The sequence below is a fragment of the Xyrauchen texanus genome, chromosome 24 (assembly GCF_025860055.1).
Source record: "Xyrauchen texanus isolate HMW12.3.18 chromosome 24, RBS_HiC_50CHRs, whole genome shotgun sequence".
NCBI classification, from domain to species: Eukaryota; Metazoa; Chordata; class Actinopteri; order Cypriniformes; family Catostomidae; genus Xyrauchen; species Xyrauchen texanus.
Window position 1 is genome coordinate 41,188,214 of NC_068299.1, and position 15,508 is coordinate 41,203,721.

General features: G+C 39.2%; 1 protein-coding gene across 1 annotated transcript in view; it reads left to right on the plus strand.

Moving 5' to 3' along the window:
* The first annotated feature begins 4,638 nt into the window (after positions 1-4,638).
* nvl (nuclear VCP like) overlaps positions 4,639-15,508 on the plus strand; it is a 48,066-nt gene continuing 37,196 nt past the window's right edge. The window contains exons 1-14 of the mRNA XM_052089678.1: positions 4,639-4,821; positions 7,454-7,524; positions 7,600-7,652; positions 8,035-8,122; positions 8,278-8,338; positions 8,451-8,624; positions 8,716-8,848; positions 10,152-10,228; positions 10,335-10,469; positions 10,562-10,663; positions 10,896-11,013; positions 11,142-11,286; positions 12,185-12,368; positions 14,848-15,069. Of these exons, the coding sequence (XP_051945638.1) occupies positions 4,765-4,821; positions 7,454-7,524; positions 7,600-7,652; positions 8,035-8,122; positions 8,278-8,338; positions 8,451-8,624; positions 8,716-8,848; positions 10,152-10,228; positions 10,335-10,469; positions 10,562-10,663; positions 10,896-11,013; positions 11,142-11,286; positions 12,185-12,368; positions 14,848-15,069 (1,620 nt within the window). The 5' untranslated portion in view covers positions 4,639-4,764. The remainder of the gene's footprint in view (positions 4,822-7,453; positions 7,525-7,599; positions 7,653-8,034; positions 8,123-8,277; positions 8,339-8,450; positions 8,625-8,715; positions 8,849-10,151; positions 10,229-10,334; positions 10,470-10,561; positions 10,664-10,895; positions 11,014-11,141; positions 11,287-12,184; positions 12,369-14,847; positions 15,070-15,508) is intronic.

Sequence of the window (15,508 nt, forward strand, 5' to 3'; positions counted from 1 at the left end):
AAAGGTAGTATCCTCCCAAATATGTTTATAATATATTTTTACAGAGAAATAGTATATACGAAGAATTTTAGTCAGGATTTAGGCCTCATCACAGTACAGAGACTGCACTTATCAGAGTTACAAATGACTTGCTCTTATCACTGATCTCGGCTGCATTTCTCTTCTAGTACTTTTAAATCTTAGTGCTGCATTCAACACGATAGACCACGACATTCTCTTGAATAGGCTACAGAATTATGTTGGCATTTGTGGAGTTGCATTAGCATGGTTAAGGTCCTATTTAGCAGACCGCTACCACTTTGTCTATGTAAATGAGGAATTGTCAAACCAAACAAAAGTAAAGTATGGAGTGCCACAGGGATCAGTTTTAGGGCCTCTGCTTTTCTCCTTGTAATTGCTTAACCTGGGAGATATTATCAGGAATCATGGAATGTTTCCACTGCTATGCCGACGATACACAACTTTATATTTCTTCAAAACCTGATGAGATTTCACAATTCTTCAAACTAGCAGAGTGTATCAATGAAATAAAAGATTGGATGGCCAGAAATGTCCTTCTACTCAATTCTGACAAAACAGAGGTACTAATTATTGGACCAAAAAATATAATTTGACTCTCGGTGGATGTACTGTTACATCATCTTCAACAGCGAAGAATTTAGGTGTTATATTTGATACCAATCTGTCCTTTGAAAATTAAATTACCAATGTTTGTAGTACAGCATTCTTTCACATCAGAAATATTGCTAAATTACAGTACCTGCTCTCTGTTGCTGATGCCGAAAAACTAATTCTTGCGTTCATGACCTCAAGACTAGTTTATTTTAATGCATTACTGGGAGGAGGTCCAGCAAGATCAATAAATAAACTTCAACTGGTTCAAAATGCAGCAGCCAGAGTGCTAACGAGAACCAAGAAATATAATAATATTAGCCCCATTTTATCATCGTTACATTGGCTACCTGTTAAATTACCTAACCCTAACCCTAACTACATACAAAGCTTTGAATGGTCTAGCTCCACAGTACTTAAGTGACCTTCTACTATGCTATATTCCATCACGTTTATTACGATCGCAAAATTCTGGCCTGTTAATAGATCCTAGAATATCAAAATCCACAAAAGGAGGTAGATCCTTTTCATATTTGGCTCCAAAACTATGGAATAGTCTCCCTAACACTGTTCGAGATGCAGACACACTCCCTCAGTTTAAGTCTAGACTAAAGACTAATCTATTTAGCCAGGCATACACCTAATTTATCATTCAACTCACAATTAGGCTGCTTTAGTTTAGTCTGCCGGAACATTGATCATGATCTATAACTCTGCAATAAACTGAATGGCATCTATGCTTATATTATTTTATTTGTTTCCCTGTCTCAACCTCGGGACTCCTATCCTTAGGTCACTAGAACCGGCTGGATCCAGCACCATTCCTGCTTCGTGTTGGACTTCACTGCTACGTGTCGCTGAATGATGATGACTAAATGCAGCCGGTGCCAGCCAAACATCACTTCAGTCTATTATGATGGACTTCAGAGGATGAACTGATGCCAACTCCAACCATAAGACATGGGATACTTCATATCCCATTGTCTAAACCTTGGATTTAGGATGGAACACACCGAACCTCACAGAAATTACCAGCCAGGGATTCAGGCATTCAGGCATGCTGTGAATGTCAGCTGGTGAATCCACCGGGCACCCCAAGAGCACCATTGCGCCCCCTTCTGCTGATCGAGGTCCCTTTTGAAAGAATTGTTATGGACGTCGTCGGGCCATTAGAGTGATCAGCACATGGACATCGCTTTGTATTAGTCCTGGTGGACTATGCAACTTGATAACCTGAAGCAGTCCCTCTGCACAACATCTCAGCATGCAGTGTTACAGAGGCACTCTTCAAAATAATCTGAAGAACTAGTCCGGGAAGAATTAGAATTAGAATTAGGTGGGGATTCTGAAAGAAATCCTCACTGATCAAGGCACTACATTTATGTCATGGTCAGTCCGCAAGCTTTACGAATTGTTGGGTATTAAGTCGATTCGCACCAGTGTTTACCATCAGCAAACAGATGGGTTGGTGGAGCGAATTAATAAAACCCTAAAAAATATGATTCATAAATTTGTGCACGAGGATGTTAGAAATTGGGATTAATGGCTCAATCCCCTGTTATTCGCAACGCAAGAGGTCCATCAAGCCTCCACAGGATTTTCCCCATTCGAGCTGCTGTATGGGCGGTGCCATGCTCGATGTCATATGGGAAGATTGGGAGGAGGGGCTTGGTGTAAAAATAAATGTGGTGGCGGGGGCATGGTTGAGCGTTCGTTCGTTCGGAGAGAAAGCGGTAAGGTGCATACACTTGAGCCAGATAATTACTAACACCTGTTTCCAATTGCAGTAAGCTTGGGGAGAGCTGTAAGACCCACGCTCAAGAGGGGGAGAGAGATACTGGTCTGAAAGAGACTGTGCTGTGCTGGATTTAAGCTAGAGAATGTTGTGCAGAAAAGCCCCTTTAAGTTTATTGATTAAAGCTTACCTTGAGTTGAAGAATCCAGTTCCCTGTGTCCTCCTTTCCCTCCCTACACAAGTCTTTTACACCATAAAAATACAAACTCACCTCCTCGCTGCCTTTGTGTTACTCAACAGAATTTCAGCTACTCCAGCTCACACAAAGGTGGCAACTTCTCTGTATTTCCCTCTCAATGTCACCCCTCCTCCTCCTCCCCCTTCCCCTTTTTCAATGTATAACTTACAGACATGAGTTAAATGAACATTGAAAACCCAGACAAAACTCACAAGACAATGGATTACTTTAAGTTACATTTTTTGAAAACTTATAAACTTGAGTTCAATATCCAAAATTTGTCATAACAATTGGAGTTAAAGATCAGAAATAAGTTAACATAACTTAATGGGCTATCATGTTTTACAGTGTAGGGGCCGTGGCCACTTTTACTAAAACGGTTATAACTCTTGAATGGAATGAGATTTTATCAGCAAATTCGTACACATAATCATTCTGAGGACACACAAAAAATTCCGTATCTCTGCCTCTTGGTGGCACTATAATAATTACAAATTTAAAAATGGACAGTAACGATCCAAATCAGTGCAGAAAGGTTCTCTGGAGTCCCAATCTTAATTATTATGAAAAAAAGTTTGAACTTTCAACGCACCGTTGTAACAATATGCCAAAACGGACTAAGTGGATGTGGCCACTTTTACTTTATCGTTAAAACTCTTGAACAGAATGAGATATTATCACCACTTTTAAAACACTTATGTAGGAGGTCAATCTGAGGGCACATGACAAAAAAATGGGTACCTCTTTTCGCTATAGCAGTTAGAAATGTAAAAAAAATCCATATCTCTGTGCTACCTAACCTGCTGTTTCTGAAAATGACGGCAATTTATTGTTGTTTAAGTTGCAAACAGACTGTCTAATTAATATGTAATATCTGTTGCATATGTAATTAGATAGACAGACAGATAGATAATTTATTGTCCTCAAAGAGGAAATTTGTTTCCACCAATGTCCTATTAAATGTCCAATTAAAAGACATTATAGGCTTGAACCCCGTTAATTGCTGATTGCAGTTATATTTTACTATTGGAAGCGGAGTTGAACACGTATTTCGATTTTAGAAACGTTACACTATTTTGCACAAGTTCTGTGGATGTGTATCAACTTAAGACCACCAGGTGGCGGTGTTTATTGCTGTGTTTACATAGAACTAGAAATAAGCCAATCAAGTCATATTCAGTTGTAATGTCTTCAATGTCTCAAAGTCCTGACTTAACGTTTAAACAGAATAAGCACTTTCAATGGCAGTGAACCATCAAGGAGCTGAAGGTGACTATATAAAACGGTGGTCTTATTAGTGTGTGTGTGTGTGTGTGTGTCTGTAAACTCAAAAAGTAGTATATACATTTCGATACAATAACAGACTTTCAATTAGGTTAATTAGCTTAGGCATACATATGCTTGCATTCATATCAGCATTTTTCTAAAATAACGTTACTAAAGTAATATACATTTATAACATAACTTATATTTATATGTGCATCAGTTTGCATTTCAGTGACAGCTGAAGAATCAGAATCAGCTTTATTGCCAAGTATGCTTACACATACAAGGAATTTGTCTTGGTGACAGGAGCTTCCAGTGCACAACAATACAAAAACAGCAGCAAGACATAGATAATAATAATGAAAAATAAAAATGTATTATACACACGCGTTCATACACACATACACAGTGCAAATCTAATACAAATCTGTTGTCTGTTATGTACAGTGCAAAATACAACTCTGTTATCCCCCCCAGTTTCAACTGTTCATGATATCACCCTGGTCATGTACTAATGAGTGACTGTATAACTTGCAAGTGACGATGAACAATTAGGTAATAAAGACATTTTTTTTTTTTTTTATCAGATTGCTGCTACTGATGTCTATGTTAAATGCCAATTATTGATATGAATATATTTAAAAGAATGGATTATAGTGTGAATGTCTCCAAAAAGTGCCGCCTTGAAAAAGAGCAATTTTGTCAACAGTAGTGATAGGCTATTCTCCAGTCCAACAGGTGTCAATGTTGAGTCTCGCTGACAGCAGCCGATCAAAAGCGTCTGTGTTCAGTTTCTCCACATGTACAGCAGCAGCAAGACGCTGAAGATAAAACCGTGAAGTGTTTTTTGTGTACAGTGTTTTGACATTTGTACGGCGATAAACTGCAGCCGTGAGCTCATGTGGGATAAAAGATGAAGAACCGCACTGGATTTAATATAGATCAAAGACTCAAACACAGAGTCCAGCAGGTAAACAGACATCAGTGAACGTATGTAATAATAAAAAATCACTTTGTTATTTTACTTTTATTGCCATATACGGTACATTGCAGTTACAAAAAAGAACCACGGTATTACAATCTGACCACTGTATTTAGCGATCAATACGATTACAGTCTCTGACGTGTGTAGACACGCAGAAAAAAATAAGAAAATCAGTACAAATACAATTGTTTTTCGGCATGTTTCGACCCCAAATGACGCATCCCAGAGCTTTGCAGATGTTCTTGCTTATACTCGACAATAGTGTACATTTGGACAGGGAGGTTAAGAGTTTTGTTTTCTATATTCCAGACACATTCAGCGACACGCGCTGTCTTAAACGACTTAACAAATAATTTCCAAAATAGTATTACTGTGAAACGTGGGAAGATATTAATATCCCACAAGCTTGTTTTCATTATTTTCACTCAATATTATGAACATTGGCCTGCAGAAGTCGTCGCAATGTGAGTTACTCCCTCCTGTCGTAGCGGTAAGAGACCGTGGAGAAAAGGTGCGTTCACACTGCCAGCGACATCGCGCGAGAAAGCGACACCATCCCATTCATTTTCAATGAGAGCACAGCGACTTCCGGCGTCACGAGCTGTCGCGACCGTTGGCGACCAGATGTGGGCGTGTCTAGCGAAGCAACAAAGTTGACACAAGTTTAACTTTATTCAAATGAAGAGCGACTTACGGGAGCAACAGCCAATACGAGAGAAGACGGTAGAGCTCACATGATGCTTCTCTCAGCTCCTGCAGTAATGGAAAGATCAGGGGACCCACCCTCTGCAGCAGCTCATCAAACTGGGTCCTGTCAAGCATGAAGTACTGCTGGAACCGGACTTCATCCAGCCGCAGCTCCTGCACCACCGTACTGACTCCGAGATTTAATGGTTTTGTGGACCCAGACAGACTGGCCTTTACATTTTCACCGCATATTAACAGATGCTATAGCAAAGAGCACATCTTGTTTCTCGTTCGTCTTTGATATAAAGCATTTTATGTACTGATTCCATTTATATTTTCCCCTCCAAAATGTTTGTTTTTAGCGGCAAGGAAACCGATTCGCTGTCAACAGCAATGGAATGGCATCCCTGAATGTCATTTATAAACGTTACTAGGCAACCAGTAGTGGGTACGCCCACTAGCGACCTAACCGCCAGCCACTGGTGACCTGCAGCGACAAAGTTGCTGGCAGTGTGAACGCCGCTAAAGTGCATTTTTCCTTTCTTTTTTCAGTAATAGCTTTTTGTGTGGTTTTGTTGAAGGACATAGACACTAAAGGGGCTTTTCCACTGCACGGTATAACTCAACTCAACTTGACTCTTCTTGCTTTTTTGTGGTTTTCCACTGTGGATATTACCTGGTACCTGATCCTTTTTTTAGTACCACCTCAGTCGAGGTTCCAAGCGAGCCGAGCCAATACTAAATGTGACGTCAAAATCCTGCAGATCACTTATTGGTCAGGGAGAATAGTCACTACCAGCTGTCCAAACCTTGTACTTCCTGCAGAATTTCAGTCTGTCCTTGATGTTTTTCTTGGAGAGAAGTGGCTTCTTTACTGCCCTTCTTAACACCAGGCCATTGTCCAAAAGTCTTCACCTCACTGGGCATGCAGATGCACTCACACCAACCTGCTGCCAATATTGAGCAAGCTCTGCACTGGTGGTGACACGATTCCGTAGCGGACTCCTCAGGAGGAGAAGGTCCTGGCGCTTGCTGGACACTCTGGAACATCCTGAAGCCTTCTTCACTGCAGTTGAAACTTTATCCTTGAAGTTCTTGGTGATCCGGTAAATGGTTCTTTCAGGTGCCATATTCTTTGCATGTGAGGCCATTTTGATGCAAAGCGATGACGGCTGCATGTCTTTCTTTAGAGGTAACCAAGAACACAATGATTGGAAGCACTTCTTTCCTCCTTTTATAGCAATCAGTCTTATAATCCAATCAGAATGATCGAGGGATTTCACTTCACTAGTACTCGTTCACACTCACCCAGGTGCTGCGGATATGATTAGTGAAATTATGTTAGCTGGTCATTTTGTGCCAGGACCAAAAAAAAGTGAAATTTGGGTTTTTGTGATAGTTCATTTGTTTGGCCAATGAAGCTTTTTGCAGTTATTTAAAATGCATCTGATCACTCTGCACAATAATCTAGAAACAATGTGAATCAACACCATAACAAAACAGAAGCAGAAAACTTTGCGAAACACAAAATTTACATCACTGCCAATACTTCTGGCCACGGCCGTACAAGGACTTAAATATGAAGATACAAAAGGGATAGTTTGTTCTGAACCGGAATCTAAATGGAAATTAAGATATCTTGAATACTTCTGGAGTTAATTGTGCTCTAACTTTGCACAACAAAACTGTTTTTCTCCTGTAGTTTTGTTACTACAGCAGTATAAAATAATGGATTACTTGGTAAATATTGATCCAAGGCATACTCATTTGTCTTTGATCTTATTTTATTTATTTTCTTTGCCAGAAAAAAACCCCCATTATTGTAAAGTATTTTTGTAGTAATTTTGTAATCAAAAGCAACAAATGTATTACAGTAATGAGATTCACCTAAGGAGATTCATGAAATGACAATGTGATTTAACTGTTTCAGTATCTGAAAACACATAATGATGCTTATGTGGATATCTCATTGATGGCCTCTGACCTTCAGCAGCAGTTTCGGTGAGTTTTATTCCGTCGTATCACTGTATGAGTTCAACCCTGTCAACCCCTGAGCTTGTAATGTGATTTGAGCAGGATGGAGTACGGCCGGAGGAACAGGACCGCTTTCAGGATTCAGGTGGAAAAAGGTATAAACTCCTCAGAGGTGTTCATGTAAATGTGTGTTTTTTTTTAGATCAGAGAGTTCTGGCCTTGTATGCTGGAACAGTGTTCCAACCATGCTAAAATACATAATATACCAATGGCTATGATGTCAAAAATCTGCGCAACGTATCACTGCACTGAACCCATTTTTTACGTAGCCATTATATAAAAGCAGTAAGGTGCTTGAAGCCATGCTGTATTGTTAATAAAGTTACTCCTGTTATTGCTTAAACAATTATTGTCAGTTAATTGAACAATTTTATTTGTTTATATGTTAATACTATGTTTTCACTTTGATAATTCATCACTGAATCTTCAAGTTTGTGATGATATTTATGAAACATAATGAAATATGATTCTATGTAGTTCATGCAGCTATATGCAGCAAGTCTGAAATCACTGCCCTGGAAAACAAACATTCGGCCAAAAGAGCGAGACTCCGTCAAGAGGACGGGTATGACACAATACTCTCAGAATTCAAAAAGTATTTCTCAAATTTATGCTCTGCATGATAATCATTTTTGTCTCTTTCAAATCTGGCTGCTGAAATCTATTGTTTGTTATTTCTAGTGATAATTATTGTTAATATGATCTGATATTGTGTCTCAGGGATGACAGTCACATCACAGGAGACAGCACAGACAGTGAGGATGATATTTCTGAACATGAAGTAATTGATTTTGTCCTCTGTTTGAATGCAGATCTTAAAAATGTTTGTTCTTATGATGTAACTTATGGCAGGATGTTTTAAATGGCCTCATTTTATCTCTGCGTTTCAACAGCACACAAATCACATGAACAGCTCGCTGATGTCACTCTATCAGAGAGGAAACGCTCACACAGAGAGCACCTTGACAGTGAAGAGCAATGGTGTTGGCTGGATCATTGATAAAACTGGAGACAGAGAACAGGACAACATTTGCATTGATCTGTGTGAGGCGGCCACCAGCAATGTGGTACACAGCAGCACTTTATGGTTTTTTGTGTCAATAGCCATTTCAATATGATATTGTGTGTTGGTCATGTCAGACTGCATCATGTTTTCAGAAGCAGAAAGATGCATCAATGCTGAAAGAGAAGAAATCAAAGCAGGAAAAGTTGAAAAGAGTGAAAAAAAAAAAACATGGAGAAATGAATGGTGTGGATGCAGAGATCAATGCTGGAATACTGGCCAAAATGAGTGAGTGAACTTGATCATGTGCAAATCATGCATTACTTCATCAAAAGGATGAATCTCACGACACCTGTTTCGCTCACATCTCGCCTCAAAAGAAAATGAAGCCTATATTGAGGACTGTAAAGATATGTTGCATGGTGACATTTGATTGTCAGTTAAAGGAATATTCCGGGTTCAATGCAACTTAAAGGAATAGTTCACCTAAAATGAAAATTGTTTCATCATTTACTCACCCTCATGCCATCCCAGATGTGGATGATTTTCTTTCTTCAGCAGAACACAAATGAAGATTTGTAGAACACAATGAAACACATTTATTATCGTGCTTTAGCAGCGGAGACAACAGGAAATTCAGGAGCTTTACTGCCGCAGAAGCGAAAAGGGTCTGAAGACAGAAAGATCGGCAAAGGCAAAAAACTAGAGTAAATATCGATACGGCATACACAAGGATGAAAGATTTGGTGATGAACAAAAACACGAGTAGTGATGCCGATGTTGCTTTTTTTTGTTAGACAGGTAAGGAATTATTAATGTTTTAGGCCATGCACTCTCTAAAATAGTATCCGTGGAATTTACTCAAAGCTCATACAAGTTTCCCTCGAACTTTAAAAATGACGTGTGGAGTCAACGTAATGGATAGTTTTTAGATGCGTTTACAAACACATCATGTAATTGTCTTTTCTTTGTTATCACAGCTATAGTAAGGGTTGCCCATCTATGAAACGGCATACATCTTCATTCCTTTAGTATCTTGGCACATCGATTGTTGTGGATTTTGTGTAAACCATGACTTTGGTTGCTTGGGAAGAAAATAAGTTTGTCAAATATAGTATTCATGGATATGCTAAATTTGATCATCAAAAACGATTCTAATCTTTCCATTACCATGACATTCTGTATCGCTAGATCATTTTCCAGATGCAAATGTTATTCCAAAGCTGTCGGGTGCAGCAGAGACGAGCATGCTGATTCACATGGAAAGATGGCAGTACAGCATCTAACACCACTGTCGTACATGAAGAAGAACAATGCTAACGCTAGCTAGAGAACTACTAAATGCCCCTTGTTTCTCACCTACACCTATCATATCGCTTCAGAAGATATGGATTTAACACAGTTAAATGTATTTTTTCATTACTTAATGAGAATTGGGGTTTTATGCAGAAAATCGTTGTCCTGTTAACATTCAATTATTGTTATTTCGTTTTTCCCAGTGGAAAAAGATGTGCTCTTGACAGGTTTTGTGAGGTTCACCCAAAAAGAAAATGCTTTTATAATAAATGTATATTTATCATTTGAATTGAAGGTAAGAACAGAGCCCCAGAACTTCAGTATTCAGCGATGAAGTTTGAGGATTTTGGAGGCAGTGAAGACACGCTAGCGGTGCTATTCAGTCATAATTAACTCTTTACATTCATCTGTATCTGTACTTCCCACATTTGAATGAATGAACCTATAACTGCTGTCTGCATCTGCCTCTCTTCTTCAGGAGGTGTGTAAATTGCTCATCCATATGAGACATCCAGAAGTGTACCAGCAGCTGGGAATTGTGCCTCCTTGTGGATTCCTGCTTCATGGGCCCCCAGGATGCGGGAAGACGCTGTTAGCTCAGGCAGTGGCCGGAGTGAGTCATTTCAATCCTACGGATATCTGTATGTTCTTCACTGTGAATGAACAACACAAGCGAGTTGTTATTTTGTGTATGTTTGTGTGTAGGAGTCAGGGCTGCCGATGTTGAAGGTCTCTGCTCCAGAGCTGGTGTCAGGAGTCTCCGGAGAATCGGAGCAGAAATTGCGGGAACTGTTTGAGCAAGCCTTAGTAAGATGCACATGACTGTATTTAGTGCTTATCACAAGAGACAGATGTTATTAGCTGGGTTTCCATCCACATATTTTGATGTGCATTTTGTAATATTGTATTAAATCTGCATGATGGAAACACCAAAATGCAAAATCAAAATGTGCATAAAAATGGATACACTAGCTTGAATTTAAGAATGCCCATAAACTATGATGGAAACACATTTATATCCCCTCTGTTGTTCCAATAGAGCAGTGCTCCCTGTATCCTCTTCATTGATGAGATTGATGCCATCACTCCAAAAAGAGAGGTTGCCTCTAAAGACATGGAGAGGAGAATCGTCGCTCAGCTACTCACCTGCATGGACGGTGTGTCTTACTGAAAGAAACCGGTCTGCTTATAATCAACTTTATGTGCCTTCAATGTGGTGGAGCTCATTTTTATCACTCTTAAGACTCATAATCCATTTCGTATTTGTGTTTCTTGTTTACTTTAGACCTCAGTACATTATCAGAACCAGCTCAGGTGTTGGTTATTGGAGCCACCAACCGTCCAGACTCGTTGGATCCAGCCCTGCGCAGAGCGGGCAGGTTTGACCGAGAGATCTGTCTTGGGATTCCTGACGAGGGTGCACGGCTAAAGTAAGTTTCTCTTAATGACAAAATAACACCAAACTACTGTAGAAAAAAAAACATTCAAAATTAGAGGCAGTTTTAGCTGGGAAATATATTATAAGTATAGCTTTCTAATATTTAAGATTTTGAACATTGATAATCACTGAGCTCACACCTTGTATACGATGTAAAAAATATTGCCCACTTTTCAGTTTGGAAAAATACATTGTATAAATGTTTTAGGACTGGCCTTGCAAACAGTGCTGGGTCTTAACGGATTACAGGCCCTATTTTAAGAGTATTGTCACCTGCGGACCCCAGTGTATGTGTTGTATGTTCTTTATCGGCCTCTCTGGGACTGTTGGCTCTCATCCTGCTCACCCCTGTCTTTCCTGCTTGAAATATTCTTTTCTTTATTTTTTCTTCTCTCCCATTGTTTTGTAATGCATATTTGTAAAATGTTTCTCTGTTTTATGTTTTGTTTAATTTCTGTACAGTGCCCTTGAGCTTTGGAAAGGCGATATAAAAAGTAAATTTATTATCAATCATATTGATCTACTGGCAGAGAAATCATGGCTAGCATTAAAAGTGATAGATGATATCATCTGCTAGTGGAATCCCATGTGCAAATGCAGGAACTGAGTTTAGACTGCGCCAGGAATTGACGTGCTTCTAAAAGGTCTTAGTGCAATGACCTGTTTCTCAGGAAATAGCGCATTGTGGTTTTTGCCACTTCATTAACATGCAAACCACCCACAGTTTGCTTGTATATACCCGCAGGTCATGCAAACACTCCAACCAACGGCCATTTGTGCTTTCACGAAAATTGGATAAGATGTAGCGCATGGTCAAAAAATGCAGATCTAGATTGGCTTGAGGGATTACAGTTGACGGTGACATTATCCTTTTATTATTCCCATCCCAGGATTCTGAGGACACTTTGTCGGAAAATCATGCTGCCAGAGGATTTTGACTACAGGCAGTTGGCGCATCTCACACCAGGTTACGTGGGAGCAGATTTAATGGCATTGTGTCGAGAGGCGGCTATGACTGCTGTCAACAGAATCCTGCTGGAGCAGACCAGTGAAGAAGTCACATCACCGGCACTGGTAAAGCAGCTACGAGTCATGACTTTACAACAAGTAGACAATACATGATTGTCTCTAACAAATTGTGAGACTGGAGAATCTTTTTTTATCAGCCAATATCCTAAGACTAGTGTTGTCAAAAGTACTGGTACTTCAGTACCATGTCGAAACTAAAATAAAAAAGAATAATGTCCTTTTAAGTACATTGAAATGCACAATTAATCAAATAAAAATTTGGAAATGTCCTAGTTATTATTAAACCGCAAAAGGCTGCAATCTTAGTCTGTGTTCGAGCTGTGAGCTTTAAAGTGAATGTGTGAGGCAGACTGCTCATATATTGAACTCCACAGGCATTGAGAATCATTTGCGTTGTATGAGATGACAAAGCAGAGCTGTGAAGTGCTCAGCATGTGTAGACTGTATGTTTATATAATTAAGTCACAGCATTTGAGACTTAACGATAACACTGGGCCATGTAGCGAACTGTTTATCTAGACAAGAGTAGCTTCAAAATAAAAGCATGTTTGAAAAAGGATAGATGCCTGAAATTGAAGAGATTGCAACAAATATATTCTTTAAAGTAAAATGTAATATTAATAATAATAAATAATGATTAATAATAATAATAATAAGCAAAAGATCACAAGCCAGAATAATGTCGTACTGAATAAAATTTTGTTTAAAAAAAAATGCAATGGTATGTTGAAAAGTAATTGTTTTATTTTCACTTGTTAAAGGTTTTAAGAATTCAATTGATTAGACACCATTTTGATTATTAAATTAAACTTTAAAACTTGGAATTTTTAATAAAGAAAAGGATAACAGGATTTGGGAATAATAAACCAGTAGGGCCCTACTTAAAACACTTAAGCAATGCATAGATATTTAAGAAACGCAAAAAGGAAACATGCATTTGTTTTAATTTATTATTTACATTGAAAGAACCCTAATTGTTACAATGCTTGATTAAGTCTGGAAATTACTCAAATTTCTCCATCACTGTTGACTATGCACAAGGCATATGGCTTCTAGCGGCTTTTCTGTTGTGAGGTGTATTGGTGAGGGCTAAGCACCTAACTTTGTTTAACAGGTCAAACTTGTGCCAGTGCTTTAATGGACAGTCCTTTTAATAAGATCTTGTGGTGGTGTTTGGTCCTGAAATGAGATTGTGGCCAGAGCAAAACTCCAGGAGCCAATGTCTATTGTCACTGACCTTGGAAAGGGCGAGATTTTGCACAACATGTGATTCTTGTTCCATGCCTTCAACTCTGACTCTTTAGAGTATGGCTTTACATTATAGAAACTTGTTCATGTAGCTGGAGAATGTAAGGAGAACTCTGTGTGGAATAATATTAAGTCCCCCTGAAGTGCCTTGAAAATGCAGTTTTCTTTGACCTGTTGACTGATTTCCTACTGAAACATGAAGTTTGGGCAGGACTTGTTGAACAGCCCGTGCCTTTTTTAAAAACAGGCAGTTGGCTTTACTTTACATTGCAGACAAAGCAACACACATACACACACACACACACCTGATGGTTCTCATTTGATATGTAAATTGTGTTGTGTAAGTATGTTGTTTACTGTAATTGGTATATGTCTCGTCACTGTCATGACTGCTATGTTGCTCGGAACTGCACACAAGAATTTCACCTACTGTTGCACTTGTGTACATGGTAGTGTGACAATAAAGTGATTTGATTTGATGCCAGAGAGAGCCGGTGTTCAGACGGAGAAGTGAGCTGCCTTTTTCACTGACTCGGACCGAAAGACGATCAAACTAATCCATTTCTACAGAACCAGCCCCCAAACAAACAGCACATCGTGGTCTTTGCTTTTAACGAGGCTCGATCCATTGTGCACATCAATGCTGATGAATGAGAAACAAGCGAGTAAAACATCACAATATATCCAGGTTTTGAACCACGATACACTAAACAAAGAATAAAGAACACTTGTGTTGTACATCCAATGAAACCTCAGAAAAACAGCTGCATTAAACTTAAGAAACTCCTGCACATTGGCGCATTCCATTAGAAGTGATCATCCCTATGCCCTATTCCCTTCACTGACCATTACACTCCACTGTGAGAGCTTCAGAAGGTGATAATGGTCATTAACAACTAAATTTTTTACGTGATCGTTATCTGAAAATCTATTTGCCCTACAGCATGGGTTGTTCCCCTTCAAAGTGCCCTGTGAAGTCATGATCAGCGCTAGTTAAAACGCAGCCATGTGCGATGATCAGATGTAAGGGGACGGTGCGTTCTTGTTCTAGAAAGCATTTGATTGGACAAAGTTAATGCAGTAAGTTGTGAGTCATATATTTGGCTTATATCCTCTGAAAACTAATTTTGTCAATGTTGAGAAGTACACTAGCATATAGATGGCCATATAGATAAGGACTAAAAGCAGCAAAAGGGTCTTTAATAAATTCTTCTGCAAGACTTTTGATTGTTGCATTGTGTTTTGTAGACATTAATGCAGTCTATCTTCTTGGCAGAAAGTGGAGCTGGTGCAACTGTTGTCTTTGTTAAAGAAGAACGAGTCTTTGACTGAAGAACAGCTAGCTGGACTCTGCGTCGTCATGTCAGACTTCAAGATGTCGTTGGCCAGAGTTCAGCCTTCTGCAAAACGCGAAGGCTTCGCCACTGTACCGGACGTCACCTGGGAAGATGTCGGTGCACTGCAGGACATTCGAGAGGAGCTCAACATGGCCATCATGGTAAAGCTTCCCCTAGAGCAGTGTTTCTCAATCCTTTCCCGGAGTACCTCTAACACTACACATTTTGGATATCTGTCTTATTTGACACAGTGTTAGTGGTACTCCAGGACAGGATTTAGAAACGATGCCCTAGAGGGTTAAAAATTTGAACCCCTCTATGAAGCCCATAATTGGGTCCAGAATTGACCTCCCCTCTTACGTTGATAGCTGTTAGTCCAGTACATGTTGGATCAGTAGTAGTAGGGGTGGGCGAGATACATGATAAAACGGTCGAAATTTTCCAACCGGTATACATTTTGCCGAAATATATAAAATATATAATTGCCACGGGAAATGTGTACAGCACGTAACACGTATGCATTTTTTGGCATTGCTTTGAGAACATGTTAAGTTTCTCGAGGAAGTTATAACAATAATCATAATAACAACAGCAATAATA